Here is an 18,259-nt window from a genome sequence, read left to right as displayed (position 1 = left end):
CCGCTTATTAATTGATTCTTAAACCGTTGTTAACGCGCCAAAGGAGAAGATCTGCCGGGATTCTACGTTGATACAACGAAGCACACGCGTCCTTTCGCTGATTACTTTCGTAAATCGCTATAAATTTCAAGGATACGAAGTTATTTCTGAATCATAACTCGCGAAACGAATTATCTTTGCTACTTGATGGAAAAAGTCGCAGCGCAAGAATGAAGTAAGAATGTAACATTCTTTGGCAGAGCGTTCAAGGTGTGAAACTCACAGGCGATCTTCCCTTTATCGTCGACCTTTTCCTTTCCTGGCGACGCGACGCGACGAGTTATCTTTTAAATAGATGCCCGAAGCTGTTACGAGGTTATTTGGATACCACGTTAATGGAATGTTTTGGTTTATTATTTTCCAGTTAGTAAAATAAGAGTAATAAGGAAGATATGCGAAGAGACGGCTATAGTGCAGTCTTCCTTTGACTTTTGTTTGGAAACGCTGATGTCATGGTGTGACTTGTATCAAATAGATATCCATATATTATATAAGATACAGTAGTTACAAAAAATATTGTTATGTACCCTTATTTCCTAATGAAGTTTTTTTATTAGCTTCTATATATTTCATATTCATAATGTCAGATTTTTATAGTTATATCGTTATGTACTTATACTATGCTATTATTTTACTATATCGTTAAATACTTGTACCTAGTCAGTTAGTAGGAAAATTTTATAGTAAATGCAATGATGTTCCATTATTTTTATATATATTGTATGAAGACTACAGATGAAGAACATGATTTTCTATTTTTCTTTTCTTTTTCTTTGGGACAGTTTTAATATTGTAAATTAATTCCTAAATGATTTTATATCAATTTTTTTAGATTTATTATCTATTTTTAATATATGTTTATACGTAACAATTAATTTTCCTTTTCATCTATTGTAAGCTATATTAAAATATCTTCTTTTAATCGTCAAAATAGACATTAAAATCAGCAAATCAACAAATATAGATTTATCGTGGTCTTATATATTATATCAACATGAATTTATGTATTTTACAGAATGGAAAGAAACAAAAGTGAGGTTCGTTAAAATTACATATATCCAATAAGGAGACTTTATAGTTGTACATTTACTTCGACTTTTAAATCAGAAACAGACAACCTGTCATCTTAAACGACTGAACCTGTTCAGATCGTTATTCAGTTGGGTACCTACATTGTCTAGAAACCGTGCTATAGTTACGAATATAGTGCGATAAAAATCAGGACTAGTTTAATATAGAAAAAGCATTTATCTACCTGGAGAACTTGTTCAGATGAAAGAAGAAGGAAGTTCGTGTAGGTACAGAACATGTTTAATCCTGAAGTAGCAACATTTGTACTTTTTCATTATAATTATTAATCGTTATAATTATAAATATTATCAATATTTCATTATAATTAAGAATAAAAAATAATTTCTAATTCTTCCATGCATAGAACACATATTTGACCTTATATGAAAAAACATTCTACTTACATACAGAACTTTAATTTTTCAAAAGAATTAATCAAAGTATACGATACCTTACCACATAGGTCATGTTACATTTTCTCACTATAATCAAGTTAATACTCGTACAAAACTATGAACTTCAAGGTTATTATCCTGTAGAACAAGCTCATAACTTTCATGCACTCCTCAACATCGACGTCGCCCTCTGTTTCATCGTACGTCTTGATCGTCGAAATTCCTAACTTTGAACTTCAACATCTCTTAAACCAGGAACTTCCTACCATATTCAAGGTTACTTGTCAAAAATAAAATAATTTTTTTCTCGGAAGAAAAATCGTGGCAATCAGAAACCGTCGTACGTTACGTAAAATTAGTCAATTTGCGTCCACCAGCGAGGTAAACTTTTCCCATCGAAAAGCGTGAACGTCCAAAAAGCAAACGGCGACCTTGGACAGACGATATACATACATCGTCATCGACACAACACTGCAAGGGAGAAACGACCGGAATGAAACGAGATCGAAGCTGCGTACAGCGGAGCTATCAGAACAAAAGCGCTCATTGACAGACGGTGCGTCGTCAGAAGAAAGACAATTTAGTCTTAATGGAAAAAAGACTCGCTTACATTGGGACAAACGGGTTGGACGGGCTACCTACAGGGAAGGTATCGAATCATGTGTGTATACACGCTGCCGCTTAAAAATATCCGGATACTTGCTTCTCTTCAACAACGTGTAATTCAATCACGAGTTTACAAAAGGACAAATCCGCGAATATTGGAATCTGCAACAGTGAAATAAGTTATGGCACAATTTTAAAATACGAACAAGTTAATGCCAAACCTCTATTACCCGAACTACGATCGAACGTAATTTCGTAATACGTATAAACACTTATTCTTATAACGAAATAAATTCCACAGTGGTTGCGAAAAGTATTTGCACACTGTATTTTCTATAGCGTTTACATACTGATTAATTAGATCCATGTATATTAAATTTCGTATCATTTAGTAGTACTCTCACATTATTACAAAAATTTCATATTGCGAAAATGAAATGCAAAAAACATTTCATTGGAAGATAAAGAGTGTGTAGTCTGTGTGCCAATAGAAGGAACAATAGAAATCGTAGCACTGAAATCCTAATATCTGAATTAATAAGGAAAGCTGGAGAAGAATGCGAATTCTATTTATCGGAACTGTTCGGTTATCCAAATTGCCTTGCTCCCGACCTGTTCGGATAAACGAAGTTCTATTCTAAAATGTCAGGATCGACAGTGTACGCTTGTGTGCATGCTCCTCGCCACACCCAGTCGCAACCTTGATTATGAGCCTATATGAGCCTTTTCGCATATTCCTCAGAACTTGATACGCTCGTGTCATTTACTTGCTGCGTATACGCACATTGATTCCTCGATCACGTGCTTTACGCCGACACGTCGGCCGACTGAAATCAAACACGTCAGTTCTACCAAAAATAAATAAGCCTCGAGAGGAATGTATTTATTTCGCTTGGTTGAAAAATATGCTGACGCGATGAATAGGAGAAAAATACCCGGCTACATGATTGATGCCCTCTTTTGGTTAGGTTAGCCTCGAGTAAAAATTTTGCTCGAGTATTTTCGATCCTACTGAACGAGATAACGAATTACTTCAACTTACATGGAGTTGTACATTCAGTTGTCGCTCGTTTTGACAGAATGCAAAATGGAAACATGTTGTTACGCTTTGTGCTGAGTTCTTGAGTAATTAAAGTAATTGAGCCCATCTGACTTTAGAGAGGAGTGTCTTGTAAGTGTATCGAGCAAAATCTTGTAACGTAGGTTTATGATAATCGTTGTTTGCTGTTTTGTTGATAGTCAAGGGGCAAATGTTAAACGTCTTTAAGATATTTCACTTCAATGATAGTGCTACTCGTTGTCTGGAGGGAGTGTGGTTTCATTCACTTGCAATGAAATTGACTTTCCATGGTTGGACGAGAAAATTATTATTCTGAAGAAACTATTAAGACCATTCGTAAGTTTTGTTTGATAAAATTTCTCTGTTACTATATCATTGAATTACATCTTTTAAGTTAAGTAGAATAAATATTAAAGCTATGCTACTTTTAGTATCTTCTGTATCATTTAAAAGAAAACCTTATGTAAATTCTTCTGTACTTGATTAATGTTTCTAAATTTAGATCAGATCAGAGCGAAGGATATGAAATAACTGTATGTGTGTGTGTTAGACAACATTTTTTCCATTTTTCGACCAGTTATTGTTAAGTAGGTCAGACAGTTATATATCGTGAAAGACATTAAAAAGAAGCATTGAAACGGGGGCGACAGCAACAACTTGGCTCGCGCCCACTTGCAACTTCTCAAATCCGTGATTCCTTCACGATGAGTTTGCTTTTGAAACGGCGCGGCGGCCGCACCTGTGAATCGCCGTCATTCATATCTTCATTCGTATCATTCGTTGCGTTTTAATTACGTTATTGCGTACGATTGCGTCAATATTGAACTCTTGCTTACAATGCCTAAGAGCGAGCAATCGATATCATTGGATGTTTTCTTTTTGTAGATTAATTTTAGGACGTCGCAACCGCTTAATGGCGTACCGCGGTAGAAACGGTGTACCTCATTATTTAACGTCACCTTTCAGAGAAGCCTAATGAGCTCTTAAAAACTAGGTTCTCGAGTTCAAACTTGTGCAACATTATGTATGTACAAACGTGTGACATTAATCGTGTTTTAAGTGTTTTATCTTTTTATCTTTACAACCGATTAAACAAGGATATATTGCTTAACGACGTTTCCTGTAAAAATTTTCAGACAAATTCTTCTTTGGTATTTTCGCTTAAAGTTTAAGTAAGCAAACTCCTCTAACAATTCTAATTACTCTAAGAAATGATGTGTAATTAAAATATATTAATTACCGAGAAACGTTACATTATTATTATTATGTCATTACCTCCACTCTTTTCTTTCCTTCTACTTTCGCATTCCAATTTAATACTACATTTTAAGATTCATATTAATATCCAATATTCCATATTAGTATTTTCTTTTCATATTTGATCCTAAACTTCATATGGGTTTTTATGACAAAGTTCATGACATAACATTGTAATAACATTTTGTTGTATTATATTCTCATGAGAATCATATTTCCACTTACATAGGAGAAATTTTAAAACAAAAATTCTGGACAAATTATAATTAGGAATTACAATTAGGAAATTACAGTTCCATTTTAACATTGAATCAGACAATGTATTCAAGGTTTGCCAAACCTACCGGTCTAGTCTAATCTTATCGATACACGTAGTACTAACGTCCAGCTCGGCTGAGCTCATTCTCACCCTTTCAAAAAATGACGATTCTTTGGCGGTGACGAGGCCTGGCTTTAAAATGGCCGCACCTGCATATTGTTTATAACGCAAGAATATATCTGCTCGATCTGGTCCAATGTTTGTCCGCCTTTGTACCCTTTGTACCCACGCGAATTCCACTGTTTATGACTAACTGCTTCATTACACGCGTGTACCCTTAACAAAGTTATTTTTATTAATAGTAATTGAAACGGTTGATCATCAAATTATCAAATCGAACGAAATTCGTCTCATAACTCGAACAGATTGATTCATAAGATAAATGCTTGACAAGAGTTCGTTCACCTTCGAACACTTGTCAGTAAAGAGACGTTAATTAAATCTGATTGAAACGACGGTCACGTCGAAAATACCGTGAAAGAGTCAATGACAAGGTCTTTGGAACTTCCTTGGAAGTTACAGAAAGTTCGAGATTCTGGGCACAGTGTTTTTTCCAACCCTTAGTATACCAAAGTAGAATCACTCAGGGACTTAGGTAAAATATATTACGATAATTGGACTTATATGCTTTTCAAAGAGACTTATATCGTATTGTTATCAGGTTTAATCGCTATGACAAGAATACCCTAATGCGAACCCTAATGCATATAATAATAATAGAAATTGTGTTTTCTTTTTAAACAATTTTTCTCTCCAACATTCTGGAGACCAGGTTTCTTTTCTATCAATGAATGCAATACACATAATAGTATGGGTTTCGTATTCAAATTTAGAGAAGAAACGATAGACTAAATGTAATTTTGAAACGAAGTATAGATAGATGGCTAGATAGCGTCAGACAGAATTAAATAAACGTAAAATATAAAGAGGAACGTTAAATATACAATTATAGTAATCCTTTTTAAAAGTCTTTCAGACATGTCTGACCGATTGTGAAAGGGTTAAGGACTGCTCTTGGTAAATCACTATGTTGAGAGTTAAGGAAATAAACTGAATGTTACTCCATACATAACACCTGATTTTCTGTTTCTTTTGTGGTCAAACGTTATGTTCAACTTAAAGTATATCGTATTTAGATTATTAAACTGAATTTATTTCGATTAATTTTTTCTTCTTTTATAGTAATATCAATCACGATAAGAAATAATAAGCATATTTAATATATTTGTATTTTTAAAGTATATTTACATATGATAAAATAAATATAATGATTCCTTTGTTCATCTTTCATCCGATGCTTAAATAAAAGTATGAACTTCACATTGTAAGCAATACATCTTCTCTAGTAGAGTAAAACACTAAAATTGTATTTGTTTCTAGAGAAGCTGTTTTATGAAATTCTCCTTACATTTTATGCTGTTCTTCTTAGTAAAATTAATGTGTACGCAGATCTTTCACATTCCATGGTAAGTTTTACGTATTTTATACAAATAATGTAACATAAACGCGAGTCATCTGCATAGGGAGTAAGTGGGCGATCCGAATGACCTCATCTGAGGTGTCCACACGACAATGCGCGTTCTCCTTTCAACAGGAAACCGTTCTAGACCAATCTTTGCTGGTTGTCGTTTGAACGTTGTCGGCCACTTTATAAATCGAGTGGATATCTCTCGTGCTTATACAGATTATGTATACATGTACGATTTATGGTAGCGCGCACGAGCCGAAGTTGAGTTTATTAATTCCAGTAAAGTTCGGCATATCCCAACAAAAAAGTTCATTTCCTAAAACTAGTTTCTCGATTTTTTTCCTTTCTTTTTCTTCGTTTTATCGAACTTCTCGTTATCATATGGGTGTGGACGAAAAAAAATTTCGTCAGATACAAATTAGCTACATCAATGGAATTTAATAAAAATTTCGAAATCGAGCTAGGTGGCGAATCTGACAGTACGATACTTCTTCCTTCTAAGAATCTTCTTTCAATTTGAACAAAAGGAAAAACGGGACATTTTGATAACTGTTGGTTTATTTATACGAGAATATTCGGAATGAAACATTTAATTTCTTACTAAACGTCGATGTTAATCGTACATAACTTATTTCATTCAGCTCGTTTATCAACACTTCACAATTTACACTTTGAGTTTCGGAATAACGTTGTAGTAATAAATTAATATGGTGCTAGACCAAATAACGTAGCATTAGGCAAAGAATTTACCCAGCAATCTAAAAGTAGTTTTACAAGCTTTTATAGAGGTAGCGATAAAAATTCCTTTCCGGTCGTGGATCTCTTCCTTATGGTTTTTCCTTATGACAGTTATTAAGCATCCATATTAATATATTTTAATATACAAGATGTGCCAGTTTTTTCCTAATAAACTTGTTCTATATGCTATAACCATAGATATAAATAGAAATAGTTTATATAAAAAAGTTGAATGGTATAGTTAAATTAATGGTAGTGTCTTCTTCTATTACTTTGTACTAACGACTTTTTCACAAATAGATTAATATCTTCGTCTTATAAACGAACTGAATCGATTAATATATTAAAAAATGTATAGTACCTACTATATATTTAAAAAAGCGAAATTGATTGATCGATGTGATTTATGCTCCTACATATGTCTGTACCTATAAAACTCAAAGCCAGACATATTATGTTCTCTTCAGAAATATTCAATTTTTACTTAACCCGTTTTTCGATATTACTGACAATATTGAAGAAATCCATACAAATAAAACACTTTGTGTAACTACGACGTAACTTTCATAGCGAACAAAATATCTTTCAGTCATTTTCAACAATTATATTGTTCGAATAACGAGAAATATATCAACTTTAAATAAGATATGAAGAAATTACTTACTAATATGCATGATTTCTCATTTATATTTTGCGTCAGACATCTTCGTAATACAATTATAAATACTTTTTGTTTGCTAAAATGAGAGCAAGATTAAAGTATAAAGAAGCGTTAATTATCAAACTAACATTTGCGACGAAAGTTATATTCATCTCATTGTTCCCAATGAAATTTCATCATATCCAAAAGTGTTCTTCCCATTCAAACGAGCCTTATGATCCTTCAAACATACAATTCTTTTTTTTCATACGCGAATATCTGTTGCAAACGTTCGATCGCCATCGTGCTTAATACCGTTTCGAATCGTTTGTTCGAGCTGACGCAACGGTTGCTGATGACCTTCCGCGGGATTGCAAAAATTCAATTCAGAGCGTTTTACGGCGGATCGAAAGCGAAACGACGATGAGCAAATCCAAACCAAGGAGGTCTCGACCTCTTTAAAATTATTAACGACGCCGGATCTTGGGCTTTCGTGCGGCAAATAAATATTTTTACGCTTCTTTTCGCCCTGTGTCCCTTTTCTTCTGTTCGTTGCCGTTGGACTGTCTCACTGGGAGTCGTGTAATAACGATATAAATTAAGACTTTATGCTCGTAGAAAGCGTACGGTTCGTGGATTTCGAAGTTTTGGCTGATTGTGCGACGAATTTCATTTCATGACTTTTAACGGAGCTTTTGCCGTGAGGTAGCGCAATACTGGTCTCGACGATGAACCTTGACGAAAGAACCGCGCAGCCGCGATCAGTCGTGCTCTTTTACGTCCGTTTAAGACTCTTTAAGAACAATTAAAGAATTCAAAGGGATCCCGAGAACTACGATCAACAGTGTATTAGTATTGCTTGAATATTTATTGGCATCTATAATTCATTGGTTAATAGAAAACAGTGATCGTTTTATATTCCTTGGAATAAAAAAGGCAATTGTAAGTATAAAAAGATTTAAAAAGATACTTCCACGAAACATATTTTGGATACACGTATACTGTTAATATGAAAATTAATACGAATATTTTTTGTCATCTACCATCGCAATTTTTATGGTAAGCCTAGAAGGTTCAAAGAAAATTATCAAAGCAACAGAAAAATCTATGAACAAAACTTACATTAACATGAATAGAATTTATATAAAAGATTCCTACATAAATATCTGTATGATTCTTTAATATAGAAAATATTACACTATCTTAAGTGAACTATTATCTGTTTGACAGTATAAAAGTTATATAGTTCATAATCTTTTAGTTCGTATAAAGGATTAACATATGCATACACCTAGTCATGTGTGTGTGTGTGTAAGTATTCAAACTCAAGAAACTTTCGAATGTTTTGTAAGGTACAAAAGATATATTGCTCAGTATTCTCAAATGAATATGTAATTTAAATCTGACAGCAAAAACAAAACTGTTAATTGCATGTTATGACTGGGCTTTTACGGACGCACATCCCGGTGAGGAGTGTTCTTTGAAATTCCATGGTCAAAGTCACGCTGTGGATGTACTCACTTATCTTAATTTACAACATTTAAACGCATGAATATTGATCAAAACACTGAATGATTTTACACAGCTTTTAATTTCATTCACACCTGTTATACATATATACATACACAGGACCTTCGTATTTTCGTTTTCAGCATGAGGAAGAAGGAAATTGGAAATACGCGAAAATTACTATTTACAGTTTTCAAGTTTCTTATTAAGCACTTATTTCATATGTAAACAAAATATGCCAATTATGTTAATTAGATATTACTCACACGATATTTTGTTTTCATATTATTGCTACATGTATGTAACTTGAAATAAGAAAATGAAGACATATTACATTATACTAGTACAAAATATATTTATCAGCATCGATATCGTTCGATATAATAGTACTTTTTCTGTATTATCGATTTATATAAAGAAATTTTAATAGTTTTGACAAAGGTTATGAAACTGAATCTAAATTGTTTGTTTATGTGATAAATCTATCATATCAATAATTATTTAACGAGATAATAAAAACTAACCGAAACTTCCTAGCATCCCACCCTCTCCTGGTTTATACAGCGGAGACCTGCTAGATAGCCTTACTGGTGAGTCCTGAGCGAAATACTCTTTTCGCCTTCCTTTCTTCATATTCTTCTCCCTCGCTCTAACTCTAACCACTAAATAAACTAACTTCGAAACATTGAATTTTATCTGAACTTTAACAATTTACGCCTATTATCTTTGTTTAATTTATTTCTATTATCGCAAGGAATGGAGGCATCGCGCTACAAGAAACGCGTTCTTAAGGGATGGCCAAAGTCGCCAGTTTTAAATACGCTAAAAAATGAGATGTTTAGAAAAATAACAAGGTGACAGCTATGAGAAACACGAGTTAAAACTGCCCAGCGTAATAAGCTGCGCCCGTTCGTGTACTTTACGGCGGCCATAACGTAATTTATAAATTGCTGGGATGCACCTGGCGTGACCTTCGTGTGTCTAATATGGTCCGACGCGATGGCGCTTTATCGTTGGCGCGCGAATTGAAAAATAAACGCGACCCGACATGCTTCGCGCGTCCTCGGATCGTAAAGTACTTACGAACTTGTTCACCGATTCCACGTGGCTTTAATGGCCCTCGCAACAGTTCGCCTAACTTTTACACTTTGCACTTTACAGATACTGGAAACGCCACACGTTGGCCTGCACGATGCATATCTCCTTGCAACGATAACAACGTACTTTTGTTTCAACTGTTCTCTGTATTTCTGTCTTCAGGATTCTCGCCCGTTCCATAGATAACGATTGACTTGAGTACGACTTGGTTCTTTGTGTTCTTTTATGAATTCTTTACCATTTTAATGTGAACGCATTGTGAGAACCGTATGTTTCAATAAATTCGTTTTGTGAAAGTGGAGATTTTCTATATAAAGATTAATATTGACAATCTGAAATTCTCATTCTTATAGTAATAAAATTAAGAGGTTTGGATCTTCTTCGGTATAGGTTGTTGAGGATCCATGCGAAATTTTAACCTAGAATTTCTTTCGATAAAACTTTTACTTTTATCGAATAAAATTTCAAACATTTGACTCAACGAATGATTATAGGTATATGTAATAAGGCATTAATTAATAGTAACATTGATGAGTATCTTAGATTTTCTATAATTTATGATCTTTTGGCAGTAAAGAAGTTAGGCTTGGATGTAGACGATCGAATTATGAAATATGAAAAAGTTTGTTTGCTTATGAAAAGGATTGATGTATACATCGAAGAACTTGATACATTTACGTTTGTACAATTATAATTAAAAATTGGAAATTAAAAAATACAATTACATTCGTATCTTCATAGCACAAACGAGTCTGAGTACAGACGCTACGACAAAATTTTTTACCTAAAGTTTAAAGACGCAACATCATTTGAGAAATGAAAGTATTCTGTAACTCAACATTACAATATATTACAATCAAAGTAATCACGGACGCACTCGTGATCCTCTTACATTCTCCAAAATGCAATAATACTAAACCATCGCTATAAAATGTTACTTTAAGAGCGATCTTTAATTGCTATTCAACATTATAAATCCTTTCCGCATTCCACTGACCGGCCAAACATTTTCCAGGTACTGCTGCAGGCGGCACTGGTGTGGGACGAAGTACACGGTGCTCCAGCGAAGAGAAACGACATACTCGCGGGCACGGAATTTCTGTCAGTTTTCATAAACGGCGCCATGGCCACGCCGCCCCAGCGACGTAGAGGTTTCAGACGAGGAGGACACACGTCGTCAACAGGAGATAGCGCGACAGCGGAATCGCATCAGCACGAGGCTTCGATTTACCGAATATCGCGAAATCCTGGCAATAAACAAGTCGTCCCGAGAGCACGGAACACCAGTGGCCGAGAAGAGGTCGTTCGATTTTACCCCATAAGCCACAAAACGTTAGAAAATAGGCAACAGAATCTAGCATCGTTAATCGACGAATTGAGCACCACCAGTGACATATCTTCGACGCGGCTGGCTCCTCAAAGTTCAATAAGTACGACGACGGTCACGTCGACGACAGCTCAAGAGAAATCACCATCGAGGACAAACGCAACGAGCAATTCGACGAACAAAGCAGTCAGCCGACAGAAAGTTATAGGTGTCAGTGTGACGTCCACCGTCGAAGCTACACCGTACAAGGTCAGGGTGGAACATTACGACAATACAGATGCGACAGTCGTGTCTCGACCGCCAAGCTCCATCGGAATTTCGTCTAAAGATGTTACGAAAGAGTTGAAGAATGGCACGACAAGGCCTCCTACGACGAGGACTATGAGCTCCACGACTGCGAGAACATTGACCACGACTACTACAACGACGACGACAACCACTTCTAAATCGCCGAGAATGACGACACCGTCGCCTTCCAGCTTCGTCACTGAGGAACTTAGTAACATCGTATCAGAATCGAACAGGAGCGAATTCTCCGTTGACGAAGGCTCGCTGAGCACCAGCTGGCGAGTTCAAAGTTCGGTTACGCCTAGATCGATGAACAAGCACACTCCTTCTTTCGTTGAACATCAGAAGGAGATAAATAATAATAATAACAATACGAACAGTCCTTCAGGGGACATGATCACCCTGCCAACAGAGGAGAACTACGAGTTGCCGGAAGAGAACGCCGAATCAAAGGAATTCAGCGAAGAACCAATGGAAGTACAATCAGAGCGCTACCAGGCCCAAGGTCGAAAGGCAGGCAGACACTTCGACGCTTCCCACTACAATCGTCCAGGCTCCAAGATGTATAGCCAGCCATCGAAGAGCTATAAGTCACCACGGCCGTACAGCGAGCCAGCTAAATTGTACAGCGAATCAGCAAAGGGCTATAACGAACCTGAGAAAATTTATGGAGAACCAGCCAAGGTGTACAGCGAGCCAGCAAAGGTTTATAGTGAACCAGCGAAAGTATATAGTGAACCAGCCAAGGTTTACAGCGAACCTGCAAAAGTCTATGGTGAACCAGAGAAAGTGTACTCGGAGCCATCGAAGGTTTACTCGGAACCAGCTAAAGTTTATTCGGAACCAGCGAAGGTTTATTCGCAACCTGCCCAAGTTTATAGCGAACCTAGCAAACTTTACGACTCAGAAGGTCAACCATTGAGTCGCGAACGTGGCGGAGAACCAGACGAACAGAATTACGAGGTGGATGAATCCGTTAGTGTGAGTAGCAATGGAAACGTCCATGGACCACAGATTATGCTTACGGAACCTTCGAACGCTTCCGAAGTGGAAGATGGTCACAAAGTGGGTTACGTGGTCGAAGGTAGGAACTACAGGAAATACAGGGTCGAAGAGAGAACTCCGGACGGTTTTATCGTTGGGGAATACGGAGTGGTGAGCCACGATGATGGTTCTTTGAGAGGTGTTCGCTATACTGCGGATGGCACCATCAATCCTCGACTCATATACGATGCACTAATGAAATTCCTCGCTTTATGAGATGAATCAGTGATGGAAGGATGGATAGAAGTGTAACGGAGGCGAGTCGACTCAATCGTGTCGCTTTGCTAGAAGAATGGCGAGACGAAGCGAAATGACTGATCTTTGAAACTGCTATTTCCAACTCAACTGCCTCAGAGTAATTTTAAGCATCGGGTTTCTTAGAATCTAAGGATCTTTCATGATTGTCTATGGCTGGTGATATGGGATTGATAGGTGGAGTATTTGGATTATTTTTTGGCGTGTTAAGGATCGAGCATAGAAAGACGAGTCGAAGGAGCAACGTGTTAAATTTCGACTAATTAAGATCTCGAGTTTCATAAATTCTTATAAACTTTGCAAGATGCTTCATCAGATAAATATTTCACTAAATACATCAACTATAAAAAGAGACGTATTTTGCGTTATCGGCAATTAGATGATTATATATGAAAAAAATTATATATGACGCAAAATGTATTAAAAAGCACAGGTAGAGGTACCTAAAATATTTCTCTTATTTGAAGTACATTGAAACTATATATGTTCTCTAGATATGTATACTATGATGTTTCTAAGCGTTATATCTAAGCATATATGTCTGTTAAACACATTATAGAATAATAAGACGATGATTAATAACAGGTATTAAATAAAAATTATGCTTAGAAAATAATTGAAGAGTGACTCAAAAATACATTAGTAAAATCGTTCATCATTTCTTCGCAGAAATACACGTGTAAATTTACTATAAGTCTTAATTTTCTAGTTAAAAATACACCTCTCAAACGAGAACATAAATCACAACTATAAGTACATAATACATTATTTACAATTTTCTGAGCAATTAATACATTTTATTCGATTATGAATCAAGAAAGTATTTACACTACAGTAGAATTTTATTTATCTAAACCAATCGGGGAACGATCAATTCATACAAAATAAGAATTTATTGATCCGCCCACTATCTTTAATTTTTGTTCTTATAAAAAAAATTCGCTAATTACAATTTCATTTTAATAAATATAGTACCACTGTATGTTTCATAAAAATCTTATTAATAATAAGAATAATTTCAATAAACCTATCAATATCTTGTTTCAATAAAAATTATTTTTAAAATCATCAACCGTCCAGTAACTTATAGAGAGAATTATAATAGAATCAAAATAGAAAAAATTTTTAGAAATATTATGTGTTTTCTAATATAATATTATACATATAAATGTAGAGCATCTGATGTAAATGTTACAAATAAGAGAAATATTTCAATCGATAAACTAAAGTATGTGTATTTATGATTCATTGTACTTGAAATATTATTATCAAAGACGCATTGCAGAAGATCGAGAATTCAATGTCATCGCGAAAAGTACCATTGTGATAAATGCATGGTACACTAACATAAGTTCCACGAATAAGCAAACTACTTGGACTCGTTAGCATGGATAGTAATCTTTAGTTGGTCGTCACTCCGTCGTTTCTAAGGTCTGGAAAAGGTCACAGCGATCCTCCACTGACTTCGCGATCGGCTCTTTCGTCAGAGAGCTTGAAATTATAAAGAATACGAAGTTAAAGATTATTCATCGATGGTTATGGGAAAATTGAAGCGTACAAAGCGAAGATAGATTCTGAATGGTTTCCCTTTATGCATAAAATGATTTGTGTTCGAAGGATTCTAATGGCAACTTTATCAAGAATTTTTCTTTTATTACGTGACTTGTATTTCAAAATTTATAGAAATCCAACTTAAAATTTTACAATCTTATTAACTTACATCACATCAAAATACATTGAGAGACAAAAATATTCGTACAGCTGCAGTGTGGAAATTAAAAAGCGATATTTCGTATATTATTAAATATATTGAAATAATTGCACCTATTTCTGTCCCGGTGCATAATATATATTGCATATATTAGTTGCATATATAATATAGAATACAGAAAATATTGCTCGTTTTATCTCTACGTTCCAGCTGTACGAACATTTTTCTCTCTCACTGTAATTCTCTAATCAATCTATTATGGATAAAATATAAACAAATGCTTGGGTATTTTCAAAAAATAGTGTACAAATGATAAAACAACGATCCAATCGCTGACTCGCCCAAAGCGACGCGACAATGTCGATGGAACGAAAACGACTGATTCTTTCGCTCTTGCCAACGCAACTGCCTCAACGATTAATTTTTAAGAATGGCCTTCCATGATCTCGCTGTTAGGCATCAACATGCGTGTATATCCGTACTGTCAGACGGAGACGAGAAAACGGTCGCTGGACGATTCGATCAGAAGCGAAACACAGGGAATTCGAAGCCCGGCCAGTTTCGTTGCGAAACTTGACAGATGAAAGTGACTCCTTTCGGTGGCGAAAGTACGAACTTTTGTATGCTACCCGATGGCCTTTGACGGTCTCGTCACGCGTCTCGAGTCGTCCGAGAAACATTTCTTTTCCCTTTGTTCGTCTAGCGATTAAACACGTTCTCCGCTGCCACGCGAGCAGGAGGTCCTCGATCATGGCGCCACGTAGTTGCGTAAATCTTTTGTGATCGCGTTAATCGCAAGCGTATGTTTCTCTCTTCCGAGATTCGTTAAACTAGAAGGTGGTGGTGGTGATGGAGTAACGACACGGTGTTCGGTTGTTAAGTCGACGATATCGCAATATTAATTATCGTTATTGGGAAGGATACCCTTATTACGATCGGATGCTTGTATTTCTCTTATTTAATTGTTTCTTTTGGTTTTACTGCGTCGCATCTTGTTTCAGCGTTGTACGTTCGTACAATATTTAAAGCTGAAGAAAAGTTTCGTTTGGTTAGTGAATTTTCATATTTGGTGGAGTTTAGAGGGATTATAATGTAAATAATGATCAGTTGAGTTATTTGTAAATGGACGAATGATATTTTATCATTTATGCATGATGTCTAAATAATTTTTGTTACGTCTATTACGTTTCATAAAATTATGCTAATGGTAACTAAATACACTTCAAATTTTCCCATTCATTCCTTTTTTTCCATAACTTTAATACCTTCCAAATTTTTCAATTGATCCTTTCCTACAGATACTGTCAGAATCGATATCACAGCGGATATTTCGAAACAATTTCAATAATTTTTTAATTTGAAATTTTTTATGAATTATCTGTATGGATATGCCGCATAATTTTGCGTTCCAACTTCTTTTTCAAATTCCAAAAGATCCCAAATAATCTTTTTCTAGCCAGTCATCGTACAAAAATTAATAGAAGAAAGACACAAATCGATTGATTTTACAACTAATATCTTGTATTATGTATCTCCATACTTTTGGATATATTGAAGCTATATTGAACTATATTGAAGTTGAAAACCTAAATCAAAAAGACCTCGCACGACATAAGTAGTGAAGCAAACGACATCGATCTGACAATCCCTCGTCACCTAATGTTTTGAAAATAGCGACGAACGAAGCAGCGAGATATCCAAGAGAATCGACTAAACATGTATGTCGCGTGCTTTCGTCACTGTGACGCTTCTGTGATGAAAAAGCACATCGAGAAGTCGCAGCTGCCAGGGCCTCCATTTTGGATCACTTTAAAAATCTTAATTTCTTCGAAGGCTCCGCCGCTGCGACTGAACTGCTGACTTGTCACGGCAGCGTCTCTGCGCAATTTTTAAGATATAAGTTTCTATTATAGAGTAAGGTAGCGTTATTTGAGTCAGCTAAGTCTTAGCATTCTCAAATTCAACTAAAATTTTGTACAGAGTAATCAAACTCATTTCATATTGTGAAACGCTACATCTCATAACTATTATATAAAATTGCCCCAAAATTGTCAATTCCTATGTAGATACAAGATACGATGGAAAATCTAATTGGAAATACGTAAAATTGAACAATTAAACTTACAGCAGTTATTGTTCCATTTCATTCCATCGTAATTTAAATTCAGTTTTTGTATAATAAGACATCGTTTTTGTCTTTTTCAGTAAATATATTCTTTTTAGCGAAGAAAGTGATAAATTACTGAATCTCGATACAATTTCAAATTATTCAATTACTTTGTCCTCCTATCACGTTGATATATAAAAACTAAAAGATTTTGGATAACTTCATAATTATGAGATTCAGCGTATTAGTTTTTAATATAACAACGAAAAAATAAGAAAATGTTGCGTACTTTAGGTCGAATAAGAATAAGCGTCAAGATGTATAACTTAGATAATTTTATGGTATTTATGGCAACTAGAACCGAGAATTATTAACTAAATTAATTAATTGAAAAACTTCTTATCTTTTGATGAGTAGGAATTATATCCTCTTAGAAAAGTACAGGCATCAAGCTGTCACTAACAACGAATTTAGCTTTAACAACGAATAAATAGCTCAAAAATTGTTATAACAATATTTAGCAAATCATAAAGCAAATTGCTTAGTTTGATTTGAATAATTCTATCTTACCCTAAGTTTTGTAAGACGTTCCGACGTCAAGGAAGTATCTCATTCGCGGAGAAGACCGTAGAACGTAAGACGATAACGTTATTTTATTTAGGATTAAATAGCTCATTCTTCCTCATTACCTCAATCTTTGAGATAGTTCCTCCTGCCATTTAAATAACGTGTCACGCGCGTACTCACCTTAAATTATATACACGATCTCGATCGTTCGCACGCATGTTCGCTCGATACTTTTCTGATAGCCAAGAAGAAAAGCGAATCTCGAAGCGATACGTGCTGATGGATCGTATCGAATCGATGGAACTCGTTCGTTCGAATGTTGCTCATCCTCGTAGGCTAAGTGCGCGTTCATATTGTCTTTATTTTATATGTAAAAGATAAAGTATTCCGATATGTTATACACGTGATACCGTTACGATTAAGTACATTCTGTCTCTCTTTTACGTTAGGCGTACGTAGTCTAATGATTATTATTAATTATTATGCATAGCGCTGTGCAACCATTGTCATTCGTCGAATGCAACTTTGTAATAAATTCCATTGTCATAATATTTTCGTTTGTACGATTTCTTTTCACCTTAAAATTATAAGAACTACGATCTACAACTAACGAGATACAGCATATTAAATATCATACGAAAGCTTGTTCCTTTTCCATTTTTACGCGTTTTTACATTTACTTTCTTTAGTTATAAACGCTCTTTTATTATAATTAGAATAATCTCCAAATAATAGTGAACCTATCTAAAAGTAGGTAACT

The 18,259-nt window shown here is 35.1% G+C and overlaps 1 protein-coding gene across 1 annotated transcript in view; it reads left to right on the top strand.

Annotated features, from left to right (window-relative positions):
• LOC100643759 (uncharacterized protein DDB_G0271670) overlaps positions 1 to 18,050 on the top strand; it is a 69,481-nt gene extending 51,431 nt beyond the window's left edge. Inside the window, exon 2 of the mRNA XM_012308014.3 lies at positions 11,216 to 18,050. Coding sequence (XP_012163404.2) covers positions 11,216 to 13,075 — 1,860 coding nt within the window. The 3' untranslated portion in view covers positions 13,076 to 18,050. The remainder of the gene's footprint in view (positions 1 to 11,215) is intronic.
• The last annotated feature ends 209 nt before the right edge of the window (positions 18,051 to 18,259 follow it).

This window comes from Bombus terrestris, chromosome 4 (assembly GCF_910591885.1).
Source record: "Bombus terrestris chromosome 4, iyBomTerr1.2, whole genome shotgun sequence".
Lineage (NCBI taxonomy): Eukaryota > Metazoa > Arthropoda > Insecta > Hymenoptera > Apidae > Bombus > Bombus terrestris.
Note: the sequence above shows the minus strand (reverse complement) of the source record. Positions and strands in the feature narration are given on the sequence as shown.